The 23,025-nt window shown below is 38.6% G+C and overlaps 2 protein-coding genes across 11 annotated transcripts in view; both read left to right on the top strand.

The window, feature by feature from the left end:
• Positions 1 to 6,742, top strand: part of arhgef11 (Rho guanine nucleotide exchange factor (GEF) 11) — a 33,413-nt gene extending 26,671 nt beyond the window's left edge. For 6 of the 8 annotated variants that reach the window (XM_057343101.1, XM_057343130.1, XM_057343108.1 and 3 more), the window contains 10 exons: positions 862 to 1,038; positions 1,781 to 1,862; positions 2,051 to 2,128; positions 2,211 to 2,245; positions 2,611 to 2,772; positions 3,041 to 3,259; positions 3,751 to 3,825; positions 4,451 to 4,764; positions 4,850 to 4,985; positions 5,246 to 6,742. In XM_057343101.1, the coding sequence (XP_057199084.1) occupies positions 862 to 1,038; positions 1,781 to 1,862; positions 2,051 to 2,128; positions 2,211 to 2,245; positions 2,611 to 2,772; positions 3,041 to 3,259; positions 3,751 to 3,825; positions 4,451 to 4,764; positions 4,850 to 4,985; positions 5,246 to 5,304 (1,337 nt within the window). In that variant the 3' untranslated portion in view covers positions 5,305 to 6,742. The other 2 variants (XM_057343139.1, XM_057343145.1) reach the window with 2 other exon arrangements.
• Positions 6,743 to 6,985: 243 nt separating this feature from the next.
• vangl2 (VANGL planar cell polarity protein 2) lies at positions 6,986 to 20,636 on the top strand. 3 transcript variants are annotated; one of them, XM_057343259.1, is made up of 9 exons: positions 7,709 to 7,908; positions 9,873 to 9,956; positions 11,111 to 11,365; positions 16,698 to 16,821; positions 17,125 to 17,732; positions 18,014 to 18,150; positions 18,261 to 18,396; positions 18,484 to 18,727; positions 19,068 to 20,636. In XM_057343259.1, the coding sequence occupies exons 3-9, from the start codon at positions 11,295 to 11,297 to the stop codon at positions 19,326 to 19,328; spliced, it is 1,581 nt and encodes a 526-aa protein (XP_057199242.1). In that variant the 5' UTR covers positions 7,709 to 7,908; positions 9,873 to 9,956; positions 11,111 to 11,294; the 3' UTR covers positions 19,329 to 20,636. The 3 variants fall into 3 exon arrangements, with proteins under 3 accessions (XP_057199252.1, XP_057199233.1, XP_057199242.1); XM_057343269.1 differs by lacking the exons at positions 7,709 to 7,908; positions 9,873 to 9,956 and adding an exon at positions 6,986 to 7,154; XM_057343250.1 differs by lacking the exon at positions 9,873 to 9,956 and having other exon boundaries at positions 7,706 to 7,908.
• The last annotated feature ends 2,389 nt before the right edge of the window (positions 20,637 to 23,025 follow it).

Below are 23,025 nucleotides of genomic sequence, written 5' to 3' on the forward strand. Positions count from 1 at the left end.
GGAACTTAGATTTTTTTATTGTTTTAACTATTTCCTTAAAGCCAATTTATATTTTGTGTAGCTCAACAGAACTATATTCTTTGGTTTTATTCATTGTGATGAATGATTAAGGGGGCTTGGGCTTTGTGTTATTAATATTTATTCTCCTGTGCAACAAGAAGTCTTATATTAGTTATATTTTTCTTAAATATATGCATGTATGTGTTTATAAATCCAAAATGAATAGTGCACAGATATGTATTATGTAAACACAAACTTTTGTTCTGGATGCGATTAATCGCTATTAATCGTTAGTAGGGATGTAACGATTCACCGTGAGCCGGTTGAAAATCGGTTATAATGAGCGACGATTCAAATCGGTTGAGGCTTGAACTGAATCGCAATACATTTTTTGAACAGCAGGGGCCGCTATTTTCACTGCAAACCTAAACGTGGATGCTGATATTTCTTAAATGCAAAAAAATCCAAGAAAAGCACAGACAGTATTAGTTTGTTTATATTAAAGAGACTTTTTCTATTATTAATTTGTTATAAAATTGCAGTTTAGTTTTGTTATTTGAAATAAAACATTATTTTATCATACAAAGAAACGTGAAGCATTTAAGAAATAATGCAAGGGACGTTGTTCATTTCTAATTTGTTTCAACTCATTTTTTCAAAATAAATCGCGAGTAAATCGTGAATAAATCGCATCGTGAGATCAGAATCGTGAATCGCATCGCATCGTGAGCTGAGTGAATCGTTACATCCCTAATCGTTAGACAGCCCTGTAGTATATGCACGCATATACTACAAGCCCTAATATCTATATATATCTGCTATCTACGTCTGCTTGTTTGTGTGTGTGTATTAATGTCACAGAGATCCAGGCATTGTTACTGTCAGATCTCTTGGTGCTGCTTCAGAGGGGTCCAGATGACCGGCTCATCCTGCGCTGTCCATCACGATCGGTGGGTGGGGTTGGTGCTACAGACCCCAAAACTCCATTCTGCCCTGTCGTCCGTCTTGACTCCTCCCTTGTCAGACCAGTCGCGACAGGTGAGATTTAAGAAGTCACACGTTAATAAGTCATTTCATGTGATCAGTTGAAAATGCAGTCATATGATTCTCTTTGTATCGTTGAGGGCTTGTTATTGGGCTTTAGGTATTTTGTGCGTTTGTTTGAAGTTTCAGATTCTAGCTTTAACTTTTTGTCACCTACAACTGATCCAGCTGTAAATGTGTTCAAACGTCGATGTGTAAATTTAGCACGACACGCTGAAATTTCTTTCACTTGTTTGTTGCCACTATGGCTTTTTATATTAAATGCTGGTTCCAGACACACACACACAAAATATGGCACTTCGTATGACATATTTACTGTCTTAGCTGTTGAACGATTTACAATAAATATAAATATCAAAAAAGTGAATGTATCTCCGTTAAAAAAAGTCATAAAGTATCAACACAAAAGAAACACTTTACATAAAAAACAAATAAAAAATATATTTAGTCATTTACTGGTCCTCATGTCATTTCAAACCTGTATGACTTTTTCTTTTGCAGAACACAAAAGAAGGTATTTTTTTATACTTGGGCTTTGTATGGACACAAAACCACTCAGTAATTTTTCAAAATATCTTCTTTTTGTTTTCCACAAAAGAGTCATGTATAGGTTTTGAATTACATGAGGGTACATAAATGATGACAGAATTTTATGTATACCATCCCTTAGAAATACGTACATTAGATCCGGACAAACTTGCACATACATAGTTTATTAACTTTTTGTTGTCCACAGACAATAAGGCTCTGTATGTAATTAGCACGTCAGAGAGCCAGATCTACGAGCTGGTGGCCGGTACGTCTTCCGAGAAAAACATGTAAGTCAAACAGATTCTATTATTTCAGTGGTAGCAAGTGCCGCATATTACAGCCTTTGAAAGGCAGACTATTTTATTAACAACAGAACATTTGTTTTATTTGTAAATACATTTGCATGAATTAATTGTGGATTAAAAGGAATTATTTGATCATGTCAGAATTTCCTGTGTATTACTTTGTGTCACAGCTGGAAAAACTTGCTTGAAAAGACAATCGCTTCAGCCACTCAAGGAGCGAACGCGACCAAACAGCCATCTCCAGCACTGTAAGTCAGCACTGCTATGATCGATTCATACCTGTCAAAACACACCATCGGATGACATTTGTCTCCTTCTACTCCATTTTAGGTCCTCGGGTGTGCCTTCATCTGCCAGTCCATTAGGTAAGAGCAACTTTGATATGATTTGGGTGTTATCTGAAATCACAATAAACACAGTTTGCTTCTTTGATTCATCAGTGTCATGATGAATAAAAAATAAAAAATGAAGAATTTAAATCAAAACGTTCTGTAACACTTGTAACATGGACTGGAAAAAGTAAAATGATACAATGATGTCAGCCTAGCATGTACCAACTCAAACAAATTTGTTAGTATTTGATATAGCTACAATAGCCAGGTGTGTTCGGTAGAATGGGATATACTTTTTTCCATTTGGTGTTTATTACATTAGAAGATAAATGTGTTTTGAATGTTATTACGTTGCTTTAATGATTGAAAAAGTAACATTTTTCTTGAACTCCTGTTAGACATTTCACTATCCGAGGGGTCTGTGTCTCTGGAACCGGACTCGGTTAGTGATGATGAATGTTCTGTCACACCAATCGACAAGTCTGAGGCATGTCATCACGAGGATGGGGAGAGTTATCTCGACACAAAAGCTGGTGTTGCAGAAGCTGCTCTTCAAGATGGTAAGGGATTACTGTGTAGAATTTGTTGATGATCTCACTCACAAGTCCACTTTTAGTAGCTTTCTTTGGCAACGAGTCACCCACCGCATAAATGATTTTGATAATACCCTAAACATGTTAGGCTAATGACAATGTTAACATTTTTTTTTCTTTATCAAGAGTCAGGCGACAGAAACAGCAGAAATAGAAACTTGATATAATGCAATCGTCTTGGATTTCTCGGTTAATGGCTCTTGCTTGGTTTTCCTTCATTCCTCATTTTCTTTAGTGGAAACCCTGCGACAGCTCATCTTCAGGGATCTTGAGGATGGGTGGAGTCAGGATTCAGATGACACACCCACTAATGAAACGGCCACAAATATAAGTCCTTTTGCAGATAGGCTAAGGCCAGATATTTCTGACTCGGACCTTAAGGAGAGCCCTAGCAAATGGCTGGAGGATCATATAGATGCTCCCCTGTTACCTACTGTTCAGGTTGTAAGAAAAGGTAAATACGTTTAAGGATGTAACACAAAAGGAGAACATTAATCTTTACATTTTGAATGTTGATCAGTAGAGATGAATGATATATTGGTGATCGTATCAGTATCGACAATCCCAATCGATTTAGCTCAATGTTAATGACAGAAATTACATTTTCTAAATTGTGCTTTAAATTGCATTTGAATTTGATAAAGAAATGAATATTTGATCTTTTCCCCTCTTTCTGTCTCTTTGCATGTGCTCAGAACTTGCTGTGATTAAGCTTGTGTGATTTTTAACACACTTTTCTCATTTTTCTTTGCTTTACTTTTTCACACCACACGTGCAAACAATCCTCTCTCATACACGGACACTTAATTTATCTGCTGATAAATACATGCACGACTACAAATACTCTACGTGCATTTGTTTGCAAAAACATTTCTACTCACGGTCTCATTGCACAAGACCTACTTTCACTTCGACACACATCTTTTCCCTTTCTTTCATAAACAGTTGTGGGTGTGGGCTCTTCTATTCCTGATGACATCTCTGATGATGTCACCTCCAACCAATCCTCTGAAGAAAGAGGTGGGGCTTATATACAGTATTATATATTACTCTGGGACATTCATTCTGGGCCAGTTTTCTGCAACCAATTGTAACTTGTCTCAAACTTCGTAGGTTTGTTTTCGGTCTCCTTTGACTGAAACTAAATCTCGTCCCGGATTATATTACGCCGTTTTGAAAACCGGCCCTGAATGATATGAATACCGTCACTCTTTCTTTTTCTGTTTGCATGTTTTTTGTAAAAGGAGAATGTGCTGAAATGGTACATTTTTGAAAGGTGTGACTGTACTTTTAAGACATGAAATCATTTGCATATGAAAATAATTATAAAAAAATATTAAAACAGTGTGTTTTAAGTAGTGAGGAATTCAAAAACATAAACAAGAATTCAAGAATATTTTATTTATATATACATTACATAGTACAGGTTCACAATTAAAATGCAAAAATACAACTGATGATATTGCCTGTGTAATTCTTAAAAAATATTTTACAATTTAATTACCAAAATATAATATGCATATGCTGAACCATCTCCACACGTTCACCAGTCTCCGAGGTGTTATTGATTTTTAGTACAGGCATGCTAATACTGTGTGTTAATGCTGCGATTTATGGGATTACGTATCTGAACTTCTCATTCCAGGGAACATGTTTTATCTGGTAATGCCCAAAGACCAAGCCGGTGCTCTCACAGATGAAAGCAGCACAGATGAGATCAAAGACTCTGACATATCTGAGAACCATGAGATTCAGAACTTGTCCTCAACATCCTTTTTGGACGAAGAAGAGCAAGAGACTCATTGCCTCTCTCCAACAGACCAATCACTGCCTGACAACCTTGGTCACGGAGAAGGGCTTAGCCAATCACAAGTTAGCACCCAGCGCCACGTGATCAAGAACGTGGATGAGATCTTCCACACGATTGAAGAGCTCATGAGAAAATTAAACCATCTTAGGGTAAAACACACTAAAACATGGACACATCATAAAGCAAGTACATAAATACTCATGTTTTTCCTGATTTGGTGCTTTTGATTTGTAGAACATTGAAGCAGACCATTACAAACTCCTGAAGAAATTAAGCCAGCCAGTTCCTGATGATAAAGCGTCAGGTGACCTTGTCCACACGTCTCCCGCAGCAGTCAGAAAATCATCACTAGACCATGGAGCCGGCAACGGTGAGGTCATTTCTGTCTCTAAAACAGTATCTTTGCTACTTTGCATCACACCTAGCATGGTGCCATGCTTTAAGTAATTTGTCTCTCCTTGGTGAAAATAAAAGTGCTGCACATAAAAGTGTAGCAGGATTTTGACCAGGGGATATGAATACCCCGCACAATGTAACAGCAATAGAAATGCAAACTTCTGTCTGGGCGTATCCATGTGATGTATTTCAGCATATATGATTTGCTTGTGCTTCATTTGTTCATAAATTCAGGTAAAGAGGGCATCTCCGCAGAATCGGCTCAGCCTGAAATCCAGTCTACTGGGTTCTGACGTTTTATCGTTGGATCATTTGAGGATCTTCATCTTACATGCACAGACACGTGTGCCCTGCACTCCATCCTGTAGTCCCCTTCCCAGCATGCCTTGCACCTTGATGCACAACCAGGTTGAATTGTGTGTTTATCAGAAATTCAGGACTTAAGACAGATGACCTCTGGCCTGCATTCAGAAAGAGAGGGTCAAGACTGGAGGAAAGTGAGGGTTCTGTGAATGCACTGAAGCAAGAAAATGGAATTGAAGTAGTTGCAAATGGATGGTTGAGGAACAGAAAGTGAAATGAAGGTGGGACATAATATAAAGCAGGGCTGAAGACAGGAGTGTGAAGACATTGAAGGAACCCACAGCACTTTACCTGCTGAATCGATTTCTCCTCTGTTTAGACAAAAACCTCAAATTCAGACAAGCACCAGATTTGGCTCATTACGAGCCATTTCATTTTTCATCAAAATAGCAACACTGGCTGTTGGTCATTGTGTGTGGATAGATGCTTTGACATTCATTGTTATTTTGCACCGGGACCCCTTTGTAAATGATAAGGTGCAAATAAGGATGTCGCCTGTAATTCATAGAGTAACAATACGAAAGAAGGAATAAACAGAAAAGATGAAGGCTTTGTTGTGTGGAAGAAATAAAAAAGTGAAATATTTGTCTGTTTCTACACACATTTTTTCAGGAGGTTAACCGTTATCACACAGCCCATGACTGGAACAGGACTTGACTCCTGTTATCAGCAAATATTTATGAAATCTAAAATATGACCTGCAAGCTGACACGTATCCTGTGTACTACTGCGATTTTTTTCCACGCACTTTCCATAGTAGTAGTAGCTCAATGGGTGCTTGGAACAAATGAAGGGATCGGGGACTTTAAACTACGTTCGGAAACGAACATATTTGTAAGTATTTAACATGTAAACCTAACCTGTTAAAGTTTTGTTTTTATTGTTTCTTGGTTTTATCGTTTGTTTGTTTGTTTTTCGTGACTGGAGAGACCTTCTAACATGGATTGAATTCGAGGATGGTTGCTTGTGTGGCTAACTATTCTGTAACTCAGGTGGAGAAATAGACATTTTATACTCCCTTCCCTACTGTTTTCATGCTTTTTATTTCTTGTAATATTCACGTTCCATGTTTATTCATACTTTGTAACGTTTTGTGAAAGTATGCTGCACAATGAAACGAATCACTCGTGCAAACTACTGTATGTACATTCACTCATGTAATATAGCGTTCGCAGCCTGTTTATTTGCTGTAAAGCTCTAGTCGTTTCTTGAATTTTTATTTTTGTAGATAAGACGAACGACAAAAGATGTGTAAATTATTTTCTCTTTCTTTTTAAAATGACGAGGTTGTTAGATGCACAGAAGGACAACAAAAACGCATGTTAAAAGACTCGGTTGTTTTGTGATATTAAAGATGTTTAAAAAATGTGTGTGCTTTGGAGTGTGCTTTTGGTGGCTTTCTCTTGTACAAAATTGAAAATTATATCTCCTTCAATTGATGTTCTACGTAATGCATTGACATTCTGAAATGTTAAGTCCATTTCTTGGCTCTAGTGTAGTTAGGGGTTGGTGGGGGGTGAGATTGGAGATATATCCTGCGGGCCTATTACTATTGTGAGATTCAGGAGAGGCGGAGCAGGAACGTGGGGGAGGTCGGGTCGACTCGGGCGGCCATTCGGGGCGTGTATCAGCTCAGGTTTGAATGGAAACGGAAATATGCGAGTTTCTGTGAAGAAAAAAAACAGACGAGAATTAGAGCCCGCAGGACAGAAAACATCACATATTCATCCATCCGGAGCTCTCAAAACAAGAGGAGAAGGATTTTGCTCGTCTGCATACTGTAAGTTTATAATGAAACGAGGGATTCTTTAACCTTTATTGCACCGAATGGATTATTGTTCTGAATGGAATGCCGAAGTGGAGGGCATCGTGGAGATGCAGCAAGTATCAAAAACGTAATTTGGTTCACGTTTTTCTTCAATATCCAATTCGGATGTGTTTGTAAATGATATAATCGGTCTGGAGTCGAATTACAAATTTAAAGTTCAGGAGAGTGGGTTATGGACATGCAATGTGTCTTTTGGGAAATTCTCCTCTAGGATTTGCTTGACTTTTATAACTGTAAACCGAGCAGCTGATGAAGGTTTGATGAACCTGGTTTGTTTCAGAGCTTCCCACGAACTCTCCTTTGTGTCCAGCCTCAAAACACCCAGTTGAAAGAAATGGTACGCCTCGTCGTCCCCCAGACGGCTTTTAATCTCTTATTTGTTCATTGCCATACATATTTGTGGATGCTTCACATGCGTTTCGTTTTTAGTGTTTGACTATGTTTCTGTTCGGTGATATATTCACCTTAGGAAGTCAGATTCATTTTAGTGAATCGATTCGACACTGTTCATTTCAAGGAATCGTTCGAGTCATCGTTTTAATGTGGAGCCTAGCGGCTCTCACTAAATCCTGAGTCGCGCGCGACATTTTCAGTTTTGTAGTAAAATAGAATCCGGTTAATACGGTTTAATAAAGTCATTCGTTCGTGATATTTATACACCAGCTGTTTAATAATGGATGATTATTGGACAACGCCAGAGGTGCAGGTAGATAATGTGAAAATGATATGGCAATTGCTTCATTCCACACCTAAAAGCATTGTTTATTTGTAACTTTCTGAACGTTTATTGGGGTTTACAAAAAAATTGGTCCTAGTATAGATCCACAATTTCTACCTTTTAATGTGGTTTGTATTTCGTTGTGTAAACCGCAGCACAATCTTGTAGGAACTCTCGCTCTCCTTGTTGCTTTAATGCAAACTGCGGGTGTAGTTCTTGCTCTATTAAAGCAACTTTTTCTTAGTCAGTAAGTACATTTATTCTTAAACGTGCAACACGGACACGTTGACTTAAACATGTTTTATCTTGTGTATACGATGTATTTGGGTTACTTTGTAACTGTTACTGTAACATTGGGTGTCGTCGTACTGAGGCCCAAAAGCCTGGAACTGCCGTAGGTGAGGTGGCGGAAGTGTTGCGCGTGTCAGCCGGGGGTGATTGACGCTGCCAGTCCGAGGCTCCGAGGCCCAGCTGGGTTAGCTCAGATGTCCCCCGTGCCGTCTCCTAGGAGACCGTAACCCGAGTGTGGGTTGGAAATACGCAATGGACGCGTATTTTACAAATCCTTTCAACTTTTATAATGTATTTTTTTCTCAAACGGAATAATCTTTTAATTTTTACTTTGCGTGCAATGTGTCATTATGGTCTGAGAGACTGAGCATGTGTGTTTAGTCAACTGTGTTGTTGTTTAAATAGGTCAGATGAGAATTAAATAAAGGGTAACTGTATATTCTAGACAGAATACACACCTGGGACTGGTGTCTTAGTTCATAAATCACAGATGCCACGCCTAGACTTTACACCCAGCTTTACAGCTGACGCATATCTGTAGTTTTAAAGAGAAAAAAATAGCCAAACTTTTCCTAGGTTTATTTGAATGGCGATACTTGCTTTGAAATAGCAGACAATGAAATCGGATATAACGTAAAAAGTGACATAATTGCCAAAATGTATGTTTGTTATTCTTTATTGTTGGGAGTACATCACACCTGTACTTGACGCGTTTATGAGCAGTTTCCTCGTAAATAGGACACAGCTGGAGATACTTGTAAGCATCTCTTGATATTTGCAATCTTTAAATGATGACGAATTGATTCTACAGATTGAAACAGTAAGAAATTAAATAATTCAGATTTGCTTTGGTTTACATTTATAATTCTTGAAGTGATTTTGATAAAGAATCTAAACCAAAATACTATTCCTCACAAGTTTATATCGAGTTTGAATTGAAGGACTGTGGCAGAAGGAACATCTAGCGTTCATCATCGGACTGATGGGTGACACGTGTTCCAAATCTTTCCTGGACAAATGGTGTCACTGATGGTCTTATCAGCTCTGTAAACAACTCCCGACAGCCCACACACACACTGAGACAGCGTGTGTGTGTGTTTGTTTGTTTGTCCTTAAACACTGTCTGTCTCTCTGCGTCTCACATGATTCTTGTTAAGACAGGAGTCTGAGAGAGCGATGGGCAAAAATAGAGTGGTGGCGCTTCATTGGGATGATCAAATTGAGCAGTTATTTAGGAATGAGCAAAAACAAAATAGTCTAGAATTAGAGGCATAATGTAAATTATCAATAAGTTAACATCAGCTTTCATAGGTGGTTTGACGTGTAAAGGTTAGGTTTAGTCTTGGAAACGGAGAACCCCCCCAATGACCCTTCATACATACCCCTGTATTCATTCCCATAGTAACAGCCAAGCTCAGTTGCCGTGGAGATGACAGGAGGTGGCTGGAGAATGTGTGTGTGTGTGTGTGTGTTATTGAGTAATGAGTGTTTTATGGAGATTGAGAAGGATATGAAAGCTAGTGTAGCGTGCTTGGCAGAGCTTTGCTACTAAAGCTTTTTTGTAAAGTGAGCTTGTCACTAAAACATGATTTAAAAGGTTAAAAGTATGGCAAAAACGTTTGTTTTATATTTAACACAATAAGCCTTGTTCATAAAACTAGAGATGTCCCGATCAAGTTGTCTGTGTCCCGATCTGAGATGTTGAGTATCTGCTGATGCTTGGAACACACTTCAAGTACATAAAGGTGAAGAGTTTTAGTTTTTATATAAATGTTAATACATTGACCCCATAGACATATATTGCAAGTGTGTGTTCCATAAAAACATTTTTTACAAAGTGGGAATTCACAACCAACCCAATTTTCCATTCACCCGCGTGATTTTTTCCACAAACCAGTTAAGCACAAACCACACCCCCGCCGCCATGACTCCATGTATCTAGCAGTTTCATTGGTCAACTCTGTTAATACTGTAGTTAGTATGTTGTATAAATGAAAGCATAGAAAAGCTTCAAGGGCTTCTAATATTATTTTCAAATTTAAATAGATAAGTAATCTGCTCCATATTTATTTGTGTTTTTTGTTGTGTTTCCTGTTTTGATAACCGTTTTTTGAATGTATTGTTTCCATTATTAATTCTGTGTACTGATGTCAGTTATGTCCAATGTTGTATTTCTCAAATTTTTATATATGTTCTTATGCAATGAAGGCCGTTTGGTGGATACAACACTAAATCACGAATGCCGTTTATTCGTATCCGATTGTGGCGCAGTGGGTTATACGTGTAACGTTTTTGGGTGCCTGAGATTTGGGTTCGAAACTCCCTTGGGCCAAATACTTTCTCCATCACATATCGGATCATAAAGGCGTTTATTTTCAAAAAAAATAATAAAAAAATATTTGAAAAGTGGCTAACAAGTGTTTAATTATAAAATGTAGGGTAAGGTTAGGGGTAGGTAAGGGTTTGTTATTATTATAAAAACTTGTTTTTTTGCTGAGTTTCACTTAGTGTAGCATGTAGTGCAGCCTTATTTTAATAACTGTTGTGTGTTCAAAAGTTGGACCATCTCAGTTAAAACGTTGACAAACTAGGGACAAACTTTCTGTCAGCGTTAAGTAGCAGCAGGATGATTTATTTGTACTTTTACAGAACTGGTTATCTCCCAGGTGTTATTTCGGCACATATTGTTTATGCAAGGCAAATGAAACCTGGACCGCACAAGTGGCCAATCAGCGCTGTAATGTAGCTGACCAATGAAATCGAAGCAGAGACGTTGCGGGGTGGAGTTTGCGCTTAACTGGTTTGCGGGGGAAATCATGCCATTCACCCTCTACACATATTTCAGTTTCCTGTAATAATCAAGCATTTGTTGCATTGTTGGCTTTTGTTTTTCCTGCAGATCAATACTCTCCGGTCATTCAGCCTCCAAGATAGATTCTCTCAGGAGTAAGGTTGAACTGCTGAAGCTGCCGTTGACCCTGTCATCTAAATCCATCTCAGAGCGCAAAGCTCAGCTGGGTGCAACCACAGAACGCTCCAGGGGTGGAGCTGGGGTCCACAAACCCCGCCCAACAGCCCCAGATATGGACAACGAGTCGCAATACTCTGGCTATTCTTACAAGTCTTCCCATTCCCGCAGTTCTCGCAAGCACAGGTACACATACACATGTGGTCTTAAACCCAATATGTTCTTTGATAATTTATCAGTACATTTGTTTGATTGCATTAACATGGGTTACAGTTTCTCTGGTGTGTGGAGTTATGTAAAATAAAGACATTTTTATCATCTCATGAGATGAAGACTTGTATTAGTGGCCGAAAAAGATATGTGTCATTCTGAAGAGAATTTCATTCTGAGTGTGCTTTATGGTCATCAGTTGAATTCTACTTAATCGTGTTATCAGACACTTAACACTTCATGGCTGACTGCAGTTAGGGTTTTACCGAAAAAAAGTGATTGGCTAAACCTTTTAAGGTGTCTCTGCTCCAGCTTGTAATTCTGTGTGCTGGTGCCATATTTCATAAAGGTTTTACTACAAAATAAGGCTGTCCTACATCACTTTCAGAGGCAGCTGTAGTTCTGCAGAATTATACTTGCATTACTATCAGAGCACATCAAAGTGTTTAATGTCATCATTATTCAGCTTTTGAGCATTTAAAGGAACAGTTCACCTTAGAATTAAATTGTTATGATTATTTACTCACCTTCATGTCTTCCAAGACGTCCATGTCTTTATTTCTTCTGTAGAAACTAATCCAAGGTTGTTGGACCTTAAATCAGGTTGCCCCCCATTAAATCCATTATATGGAGGAAGATCCAGAATTTTTTTCCTCAACAACCTTGGATTCGTTTCTACAGAAGAAAAAACTGCCACCGGCGGTAGTGCACATCACTGTGAGAAATATAAGTGTAATAAAAATGACAGTTGCGATAAGGATTGATATTTGTAACCTTTCAGTTGTGGATGGTTTTATTTAAAAGATTTTACATGAACACAGAAATTATTGGCATACGTTTCCATTGGTGCGTTCGAGCACGGGCCTGCACGGCAAAACCCAGGTTATTTTGCGGGTTCTGCAATGGATCTTGTTGTGAAATGAAAGGTTACATAAAATCAAAACCGGCTATGACTCGCTTGCTTGGTGTCAGGTTGCCGTGGTTGCGGAGAGACATCTATTAATTTGCGCTCTGAGCACATCTTCTGAACGCACATTTAGTACAGCTGTACACATCTTAATCTGGACAATGTCAACATGTTAGTTTCCCATCAACAAGTAGGAAAAAGTAGAATTTTTTTATGGCAGTCTGAAGGAAAGCCAAGGTAGGTTTAAACAGTTTGTTTCAAATGGAATTGTTAAGGACTGTAAGGGTAAATACGCGACTGACTGAAGTTGTCACTGCCACGAGAGCTTTTTTATTTAATGTTTAACTTATATTATTTAAGTTTTCGTTATTTACCTATCTTTATGTAAATGTTACTGGTGTGTGCCGTTTCACTGATCATAACTGCAAACTAGTCGCTTTACGGCGAAATTTGCCGTTTTGAATAAAAAATGGGTCATTTATTTGAATCGTGTAAATCCGAAGAGGTTTTTTTCTGTGGGGGTCTTAGCGTCTACTCTCAAGTTGGGTTGCACGGTAAACCGGTTCTGGAAATTTACCGGTACAAGTTAGATTTCAATCGGTTCAATTAGGGCTGTCACGATTATTAAATAATCGTCTCATCGCGATTGTTTGACCTCATCGCGATGGTTTCAGATCATCGCAATTATCGCACATCTCTATAGAAGACACTAGGGGGAGCTGTAGTGCATCTGCATATTGCATATTTTAGTGTATATATTGTAACTAAAGCATGGTAATACTTGTAAAATGTACCACCACAACACAATCACTTTAAAAAAAACTAAAGCATATACCATAAAAATAACCTGCAGTACAATTTAATATTATTTCAGTGTGAAAACCAGTCTACCAAAATCTCATTAACATAGAAGTAAACTTTAATTGTAACTTTTATTGAAAAAAACAGACTAGAAGCTTTTCTATGACTGATAGCATTTTAATGGTGGCTTCAATTCACTCCTGATCAATTTACTTAATTTACAAGTATTTGGAGGTTGTATTATTGACAGGTAAAAGCTAGGGTTGTTCCGATACTAGTATCGGGAAAATTCCGCCGATACCAATTTCTTAAACAGGACGTAGGTATGCCCGCTAGCTTTGCTTAATGCTGCAAATGGCAATGCTTCTTCACTGCTCATATTGCAAACACAGAAAGTTGTGCTATGAAGAAGAAATGAAAATGTGCTAGGGACATGCACGAATATTCGATCCGCAATAATTATTAGAAAATTAAAAATGCTATTTGAATATTTTTATTTTTCATAAAAAAACTGCATCACCACAGGTTTAGAATTGTCTTGTCTTATTTAACGCTTCTTCACTTCATCTATAATTACTTTATAATGTACAGAAAATATAAAAAATAGTTTGCATGTGTCCAAATCTTTCTACAGTCAGATCGCAAGCTAGTTTAAATATTTTAAGTTCACACAGGGCGGCCTGACGGATCGCGTGTTATGCTCAGCTCACATCACCAAACATGTTTTAAAAACTGGTGAGCCACAGAATTCGTTAACATTACATTACTTATATATAAGTTGGTATAAAAATACCAACGTAATATTAAATGATTCGATGATTCATTTATTTATTACCATGACTTGTTCGGAGCGGTTGTTTGTTCGTTAGAAATATGTTGGGCTAACTAATGCTGATTTCAATAACTTTAAACATTAAAATGTACATTTCACTGCAACTAATGTTAATAAATTTGGCCTTAGCATAAGACTGGTACCTTTCTCCATACCTAAAGCCTGCATTTTCTTCCAAAGAACTTCAGGGTCGTCGCCTTCAAGTTATAGCCTGTAAATAAATTTGCACGGGTGTTTGTTTTAAAACGCGTTGAAATTCTTTAGGTAGGCTTAGTTGAATTTACTTGTTTAGCTTTGCATTGCATTTACATCAATAAGACAGACACCGACCATGAAACGACAAAGAAAACAATATTTGCGATGGTGATCAGCAGAATTATTCATTCTTCCTCAAATGCCGGTCACGTAATAAACAACAAGCAGTAAAATGGCTCCGTCTTTTTTTTTAGGATCAATTAACAGTCGGTATGGAGGTATTAAGAAGCCTGTTTACTTTATTTATTATCAACATTATAAACAATAAAGCCAGATATTCTTGTCAGATATGGGTTTTGTTACCGGGAGTTAGAGAAGAGCCACGCAACGCATTATTCACATTTTCCGCTGTCGGTTTGTAAACCGTCGGCTTGTTGAACAGACTTTCAACAGAGTAAAATAGACCTACTGTATTATGCTTCTTTTTCTTATCAAGAACATGTTAAACAAAATAAAGAAGATAACCATATATCACAGACTTTCAATATGTGTTTTGTTTTTTACGTTTGGTTTTTGTATGATTTCGCTTTGCGCAGGTTTAAATGCAGTTTTTATGTTTTTTTTTTCCAACGTTGCTAATCTTTTCAACATTAAAAACCCTATATGCAGGATCTAATATTAGTTCATTATGAATATTTAATGATAGTTATAAGCTTGATGTGAAATTGTGACTAAATAAAAACGAAACAAATTACGTATTTTTTCACTTAATTTAAATAAACGAATATTCATTTTTATGAGCTCAAATATTCTAATATGAAATTATTGAAAAATGCCCATCCCCTGTGCTAGCGCTGTTTGGCAGTATTTCAGAGTGGACCAACCAGCCAGTAAAACTGCGACTTAAGAAAAATAAATAATATTACTGTCAAATGTCTGTCAGATAATAAAAATACTCTCTAATTTACTGTATGTATTTGTTCATGTTTTATTAAGGGATAAGTCTAAAGCACACCATAAAATAATTATATCAATTCTCACAGGGCTAGTATATACAGCTGTATACAGATACACACCCTGGTATCGGATCAGTACTCGGTATCGGCTGATACCCTGAGCCCAGGTATCGGAATCGGTATCGGGAAGGAAAAAAGGGTATCGGAACATCCCTAGTAAAAGCCTAAACCTTAAATATATGATGACCCAATTTTTTATGATGTATTTCCAAGGAAAAGAACATAGTCTTATATTCAGAACAATATGGTCGTTTCAAAGCTGAATAAAAAATGTATGGGAATTAAAAGTCAAAGCTCTTAAACAGACAATTAATCGTCATAATCGCAATGATTTATTAGACAATTAATCGTCAGCCAAATTTCATAATCGTGACAGCCCTAGGTTCAATACCAGAATTTTGCTTGTTTCGGTACTTGAAACACTCCTGTTCCAAAGTTATTCGGTATTAGATTCTGGTACCGTACCGAAGCCAAAATTTTGGTATCGAGCCAACACTACCCTCGAGCGTCTGAAACGTCTTTGGTCCAGCACCTGGATTAGTTTGGCCAACCAGAATCAAGATAACAGCTAACAGCGTCGTCTTTTTTTTGGTCCTTGGGCCAACCAGAATCAATATAACGGCATTGTCTTTTTTTGGTCCTTGGGCCAACCACAATCAGGCATTTTAAATGTCATGTTTGCGCCCGTGAAAAGCATTTCTGAAAGGGACGAACGCAAAGTGTCATCTCGGATGAAGAGAAAATCGAATTGTTATTTATTATTCAGTTCGCACGTGTGATCGAAACGGCTATGTTATGAGAGACAGTTGCCAATCTTTCGAATTTCTACTTCTAGAGCTCTGCCCTTCTAAGTGAGTTCGGCACTTGGGTGCGATTGATATTGGTCCGAAGTTTCAGTCGCAGAAGCTGTAGTTTACAGATGATATTTAATAATTATTTTAGAGACCGATCTATTCGCTTCATAATACATTAATATGTCGTCAGGAGCCGCGTGGATTACTTTTGTATTACTTGTATCTGCTTTTTGAACTTTCTTTTTTATGAAAGCTCTTAATAACTCTTTTTCTTCTTTTTGAGCTCTTATAACTCGCATCAATCAGGTCCTGCACTTTATCTCTCTTAATAACTCTTTTAACATCAGTCCCGCAGTTTATTTTCTCAATCCTGCATGTTTTAAAACCGAAACCAAAACATCAGACACGCATCCTTTGTATTAGGAAAGACTTAGGAAGGTGCACCTCTCAGAAAACAGAAAAATAAAGATCATTTTTAGATGTTTAATTACGACTTGGAGCATTGGGATCGCGAGACGAGGGCAATGTATATTTTTTTATGAAAATCTCAAATTAGACCAAAATCCATATTTGCGTGCACTTGAAAAACTTGTGCAGGCCAAAATACTGAAGAAAATGACAATTCCAATTTAATTCTAAAGTGAACGGTTCCTTTAATGCTAAATTTGTGTTTTATTGAATATGATGCCTTTGTTATGTATAATTTGTATATATTGCCTACTGCATTATGTAACCTGACCTCTCATTGGCTGTTGTTGTTTAGGGACAGGAGAGACCGGCATCGCTCTAAGAGCAGAGACGGCAGTAGCAGAGGAGACAAATCAGTTACTATCCATGCACCCGGAGAACCACTGCTAGATGCAGAGTCTACCCGTGGAGATGACAGGGTTGGTACTGCTAGATATCTGTGTGAGAAACTGAACAAATTTGCAGCATTGTCACCGATAATCTATATCCTCAACCAAAAATAGGTTTGGGATGATAGAGAATGTCTCTGACCGAGAGAAATGCATTTAGATACATGGATGCAATCATTACCTTTGATGTCAGACACTGCCAACTGCGTTTCCACCAAAACACCCATTTTGCACCATCAATTATTTGACTAAACAAAATGATGTTCAAAAATATTTAATAATTTCCCCTCTTGCTGTTGCACTTATACTCGCTATCCTTTCGTTTCTCCTCAGGATGACAACTGGGGTGAGACTACCACCGTTGTTACTGGTACATCTGAGCACAGTGTCTCCAATGAGGACCTCACTCGGGCATCCAAAGAACTTGAGGACTCTTCACCATTGGAATGTCGCCGTTTTGCTGGTCCCATCCTGAGTGGCATTTTGGGTTTATTTGCCCTCCTGACGCCTCTCGCCTTCCTCCTGCTGCCTCAGCTGCTGTGGCGTGACTCTCTGGAGCCCTGTGGGACCCCCTGCGAAGGACTTTACGTCTCTCTCGCCTTCAAACTCCTTGTCCTACTCATCTCTTCCTGGGCTCTGTTTTTCCGGCCTTCCCGCGCCACGCTACCACGGTTTTTTGTTTTCCGCTGCCTCCTAATGGCTTTGGTGTTCCTCTTCGTGGCCTCCTATTGGCTGTTCTATGGTGTGAGGGTACTGGAGCCGAGAGAACGGGATTACAGGGGCATAGTGGGTTACGCAGTCTCGTTGGTGGATGCGCTGTTGTTTATCCAGTATTTGGCTCTGGTGCTCTTGGAAGTGAGGCACCTTAGGCCGGCTTTCTGCCTCAAAGTGGTGCGTACAACTGACGGAGCCAGCCGCTTCTACAATGTGGGCCATCTTAGGTGAGTATGTTTGTGAAAATGACACATTTTGCCATACTAAACAGCTCTGTTGCTCAGTTAGTGGAGCGTTGCTTTTTATTTCTCTGTTGAATGAAATACATTTATTTAGAAGAGATGTAATTATTTCTCTCTCATTTTTCATCTAATAATTTCATTGATAAAGGCATACCTGTCAGCATTCCTTGTTTTTCTATAAACACTATAGCGGGGTAAAGCTGTAAATAATGTCACAACATTATAACATGTTTACTCTGAATTTGTGTTTTGTTTTTTATTCTCAGCATCCAGCGAGCAGCAGTGTGGGTTCTGGATCACTACTACACTGATTTTACTGTTTACAACCCCGCTTTACTTAATCTACCCAAGTCCATCCTCTCTAAAAAGATGTCTGGATTTAAGGTGTACTCCCTTGGAGAAGGTGCAAAACTCCTTTCTTGCATTCATTTTTCATGCTTGCTTTTTAGTTTTTGTCCCCAAAATCTGCAAATCCCTATTTAATGAATATTAATGTTTATTTTTCTTCTACAGAGAATAGTACCAATAACTCGACTGGTCAGTCTCGTGCTATGATCGCAGCTGCCGCCCGCAGAAGAGACAACTCTCATAATGAATACTATTACGAGGAGGCGGAAATGGAGCGCAGGATCCGAAAGCGCAAAGCCAGGTCAGAGTCCATTACTTATTATACAAGAACTATTTGAGCTTGCCATTGCAAAGAACATTTGCTAACATTAGGCGTTTGTCCTTTCAGACTTGTGGTGGCAGTAGAGGAGGCGTTCACTCATATCAAAAGGCTTCAGGAAGATGAGGCCGCATCATCGCCCAAGCATCCCCGTGAGGTGATGGACCCTCGGGAGGCAGCCCAAGCCATCTTTGCCCCCATGGCACGAGCCATGCAAAAATACCTGCGAACCACACGACAGCAGCCCTACCACAGCATGGAGAGCATCATTGCTCATCTGCAGTTCTGCATTACCCACAACATGACACCGAAGGTGAATAAATGGGGCATCTGAACGCCCTTTGGATGTGTTTGGAATAGAAAACAACCATGCTACTCATGTATACTGTTCAAGATTGAAACTATCAAGGCATTTTTACATCCAGAATTGGATTAGCAAAATAACTAGATGCAGATTGCTTACGGTTTTAAATGTTCATTGCATACTTTGTAAAACAAAACAATTAGTACATTACTTACACTTTGCAGTAGGATTCCATTCTGAACATTGATTTTATAAAGCATACACTTTAGTGATTTAAACATTCATTTAGCCAATTGCATTTTTCTTCTTGATTTGAATTTGAACTTGATTCTCTTCATCTTTTTATCAGGCTTTTCTTGAGCGTTACCTCAGCCCTGGCCCTACAATGCAGTATCAGCGAGAAAATGGTAGAGGGCGCCAGTGGACTTTGGTTAGCGAGGAGCCCGTGACATCCGCATTGCGTCAGGGGCAGGTGTTCTCCCTTCGTCGTCTCGATTTTGCTCTGGTTGTCACTGTGACACCCCTCCCCTTCCTCAACCTGGGAGAGGAGTTCATTGATCCCAAGAGCCACAAGTTTGTCATGCGGCTTCAGTCTGAAACCTCTGTTTGAGAAGAAAACGAAAGCAAGAGGACTAACACTAATGGGGGACTGAGGCCGATCCATACGAAGGGCAGCACAAAAAAAGATAGCAGGACTGAGGGAGAGAACCACTTTTACTTTTAAATATCACTTTTACATCTTTTAAATGACTTTGTATTTTTTTTTAAACTCTGAACTGCCTTTAAACTGTCTCTGGACTGACTAACACATATGCATTTCTGCTGTGAATTATGTTTGTCGTATATGATGTCATATATCAGTTCCCATTGGTGCTGAGGGGTTACTGCACAATACCAGCGATTTATAAGAAATTCTAGGTGCCATACCATGGCTGCCTATAACACTACAAACAATAGAAACACCTTTCAAACCCCTTAATTGTCACTCGAAGGTGATACAAACACTGTAAATGTAGCGATAAAGGTTGTAGCTAATGTAGAACACTCAAGTGCTTTACTGTTTTATTACTGTGTACAACTGGGGGTCCAGGTCACAATGGCATGTATGTTTGTAACTCTACTCGGCATAGAGCTTTGTATCTGTTGGGAATGTAATTTTAAGACTTTGTGTGTATCTTGTTTGCAGTACTTGTCTTCATTCTTATAAATCAAGAGGCCTTTATATCATTCACTTACCTTTCTGTTGAAAAGTGGTTGTGTATACCAGCAAACAAACTGTCCCTACAGTGTGACTTTTTCAAAAGGTGGGGACAGTGACTTTTTATTCCAGTTGTGTTTGGTTTGTTATGTAGTGTAAGTCTGTCGCACATGACCAATCAAATGTTACCTTACAGAAAATGCAAAAACAGCTGTGTATGTTATGGATGTGTGCCAAACTGTTATATTTCTGCCTTCATTCGAGCTGTAACTATGCACACGAGTGGCTGGTCGGTTTTAAGTCGACCTCAGATTTAAGGGCAGTTGAACTGGAAAGTCCCATGTGCTTAACTGGTTCCTCCGCTTGTGACAGCTTTGTGTCATTGTAGTTTTTCACCTTACATTTTGTACATAAATACTTCTCATTTTATACGAAAGAACCTGGAATTGTGTAGGTTGCTTTAAGGTTATCAAAACTGGTGTTTATTAATAGGCCTGATGCATGCATGTAGGCAAAGCAGTCTTGTAGTTTTTGTAACGTTTCTTTTTTATCATTTTGTATGACAGCTAAGCTAATCTTTTAACGGTTTTCCCTAAAAAAATGGTTTGTAAACAGATTTGTAGATTTTTGGTTATTGCGTGGAAAACCTTTTGGCAATTGATCATTTTAAAACTAAAATGTTGCAGCATTTTTTAAATAAATCAATTCAACTTTAAATCACTTCTGGTTCATGATGTGATGTACTGACAGGGAGACCGAGAGCTCTTTTTTTTTATGGATAAACGGCTTACCTTTAGTAAGGACTAGGTATACTTTTTCTTATGAGCAATTCAGTTCTCAAGCCGTTCAGAGCACTTCATTGATGTAATCTCAAATGCATGTGTTGAATCCTGGTGGACCTTTGTGTCATGCTAGATGCTAGTAGCATTACTAGCATTAAGGGCTCGGCATACTACATTCGAACTCAAAAAACGACCATCTGTGACCTGATTACAAAGAAGCTCTACAGAAACCTTTTTGCATCAACAAAGTAACTGTAAAAAGCACTCCAGAAATAAAATGGAGAAGTCATTGTTGTAAACTTACAATGTTCCCTGTCTTCTTCCATAGTACCCTTAATGACTCATATGATAGCTTTGTGTGGGGAACAAACACTACAAGTATGTATATGAGTCAAAGTAACGTTCTGAGTAGGGTGACCCGTCCCGATTTGCGTTGTACTGCACAGCATTTTCACCCCTTGCCCCGCACGACGCTTATTGAGAAAATGTACCGCATTTGCATCAGTCTGTTTAATTTTCACGTTCTTTAACCCGAAACGCACATGAGACGCTTGTTTGCGCCATTGTTTATTTAACAGCGCTGTGTCAAAAGCAGCAACCTGGTGCACACCACACTCATATCCCAGCTAACAATTTCTGGTAACCAGAACGTTATTTTCTAAGGTTCGTTTTTGGTTCTCCAGGAAAGTTTTCTTTACGGAAATAGAACGTTAGCTTCTGGTTCTCATAACGTTATAGAAACCATGAAACTGAAGTTTAATTTCCGTAAAAATAACCAAAAACAAACCTTAAAAGAACTTTCTGGGAACCAGAAACTAACGTTAGGGGAACGTTCCCAGAACGTTAGCCTAAAATATTTTTCTCGGGTCCGTTTGGCCTCACTACAGGTCAGTAATGAATACATCCATGCTGTGTTTTTATCCATCGCTTGTGTCATCTAAATAAGTAAAATACATCATCCCGCACAATATGGAGGATGAAATCAATGCATTAGATTATTATTTTAGCCTAATAATTCCTTTTTCATTACTGAAGTAGCCTAATTTTCGATTTAAATAGCACATCATTTCTAATAAAACCACACTGTCTATAGGCCTACCTCAACATCAGACATTATAGATATTGAAATAAAATACCCAATGACGTCAACACAATATTTAAAGCAGATTTTTATTGACAGAAGAATAAACATTTAACTAGATTTTCTAAAGAAACTGACTGATGCTTTTGTGGCAAACCACGAAACTCGGCACTAGGGTGATGACACTTTAAGTACTAATGAATCTAACCAACCCCCATGACTCTAAGATGTTCTGATACAGAGATATAGGTCTTGCTAAACGGTTGCTAGGCTAATGTGTTTGGTTGCTATGGGCGTGGCTTAGCATGTGCTAATTGATGATGCTCTAAGCTATGAGTGAAACGAACCAACCCCCGTGTCTCTACGATGTCCTGATGCAGAGATATTGGTGTTGCTAAATGGTTGCTAGGCTAACCTGTTTGGTTGCTATGGGCGTGGCTTAGCATCTGCCAATTGATGATGCTCTAAGCTATGAGTGTAAAGAACCAACCCCCGTCTCTCTACGATGTTCCGATGCAGAGATATAGGTATTGCTAAACGGTTGCTAGGCTGACATGTTTTGTTGCTATGGACGTGGCTTCGAAGCTTCATGATGATCCTGGGACACTGATTGGTTGCCTGAGTAAAACGAGCCCACCCCCTTGTCTCTATGACACTGTGTTGCAAAGATATCCACCTGAACCTTTTATAATGGGAGTCTATGGGATCGGTTGCTGTAAATGGTTGCTATGGGCGTGGCTTAATAGCTTCAAGATGATCCTGTGACACTGATTGGTTGTGTGAGTCAAATGAGCCCACCCCCTTGTCTCTACGACACTGTGTTGCAAAGATATCCACATGGACTTTTTATAGTGGGAGTCTATGATATCGGTTGCTAGGTTGCTGTAAATGGTTGCTATGGGCGTGGCTTAATAACTTCATAATGATCATGTCACACTGATTGGTAGCCTGAGTAAAATGAGCCCACCCTCTTATCTCTAAGTGGTTGTACTGCTAAGATATTCAACACGGGACGTTTCACGCCTTATATGGGCATGCTTCCTGTGATTGGGAAATTTTGGGAGGCTCTTACACCCCAGGGGTACAACTTACACCCCATTGTGAGTGATGTTCTTACAGAGCCTGATAGCCTCTTCAAATCGTGTATTATTTTCATGTTTCTACGATATCCTCACTCGGAGCTACTCCGTCAAAGTTGGGCGCAATGTTAAGTCAATGGGATTTTTCGGGTTTTTATTCGCCCCCC

This window comes from Triplophysa rosa, linkage group LG1 (assembly GCF_024868665.1).
Source record: "Triplophysa rosa linkage group LG1, Trosa_1v2, whole genome shotgun sequence".
In the NCBI taxonomy this organism is placed as follows: domain Eukaryota; kingdom Metazoa; phylum Chordata; class Actinopteri; order Cypriniformes; family Nemacheilidae; genus Triplophysa; species Triplophysa rosa.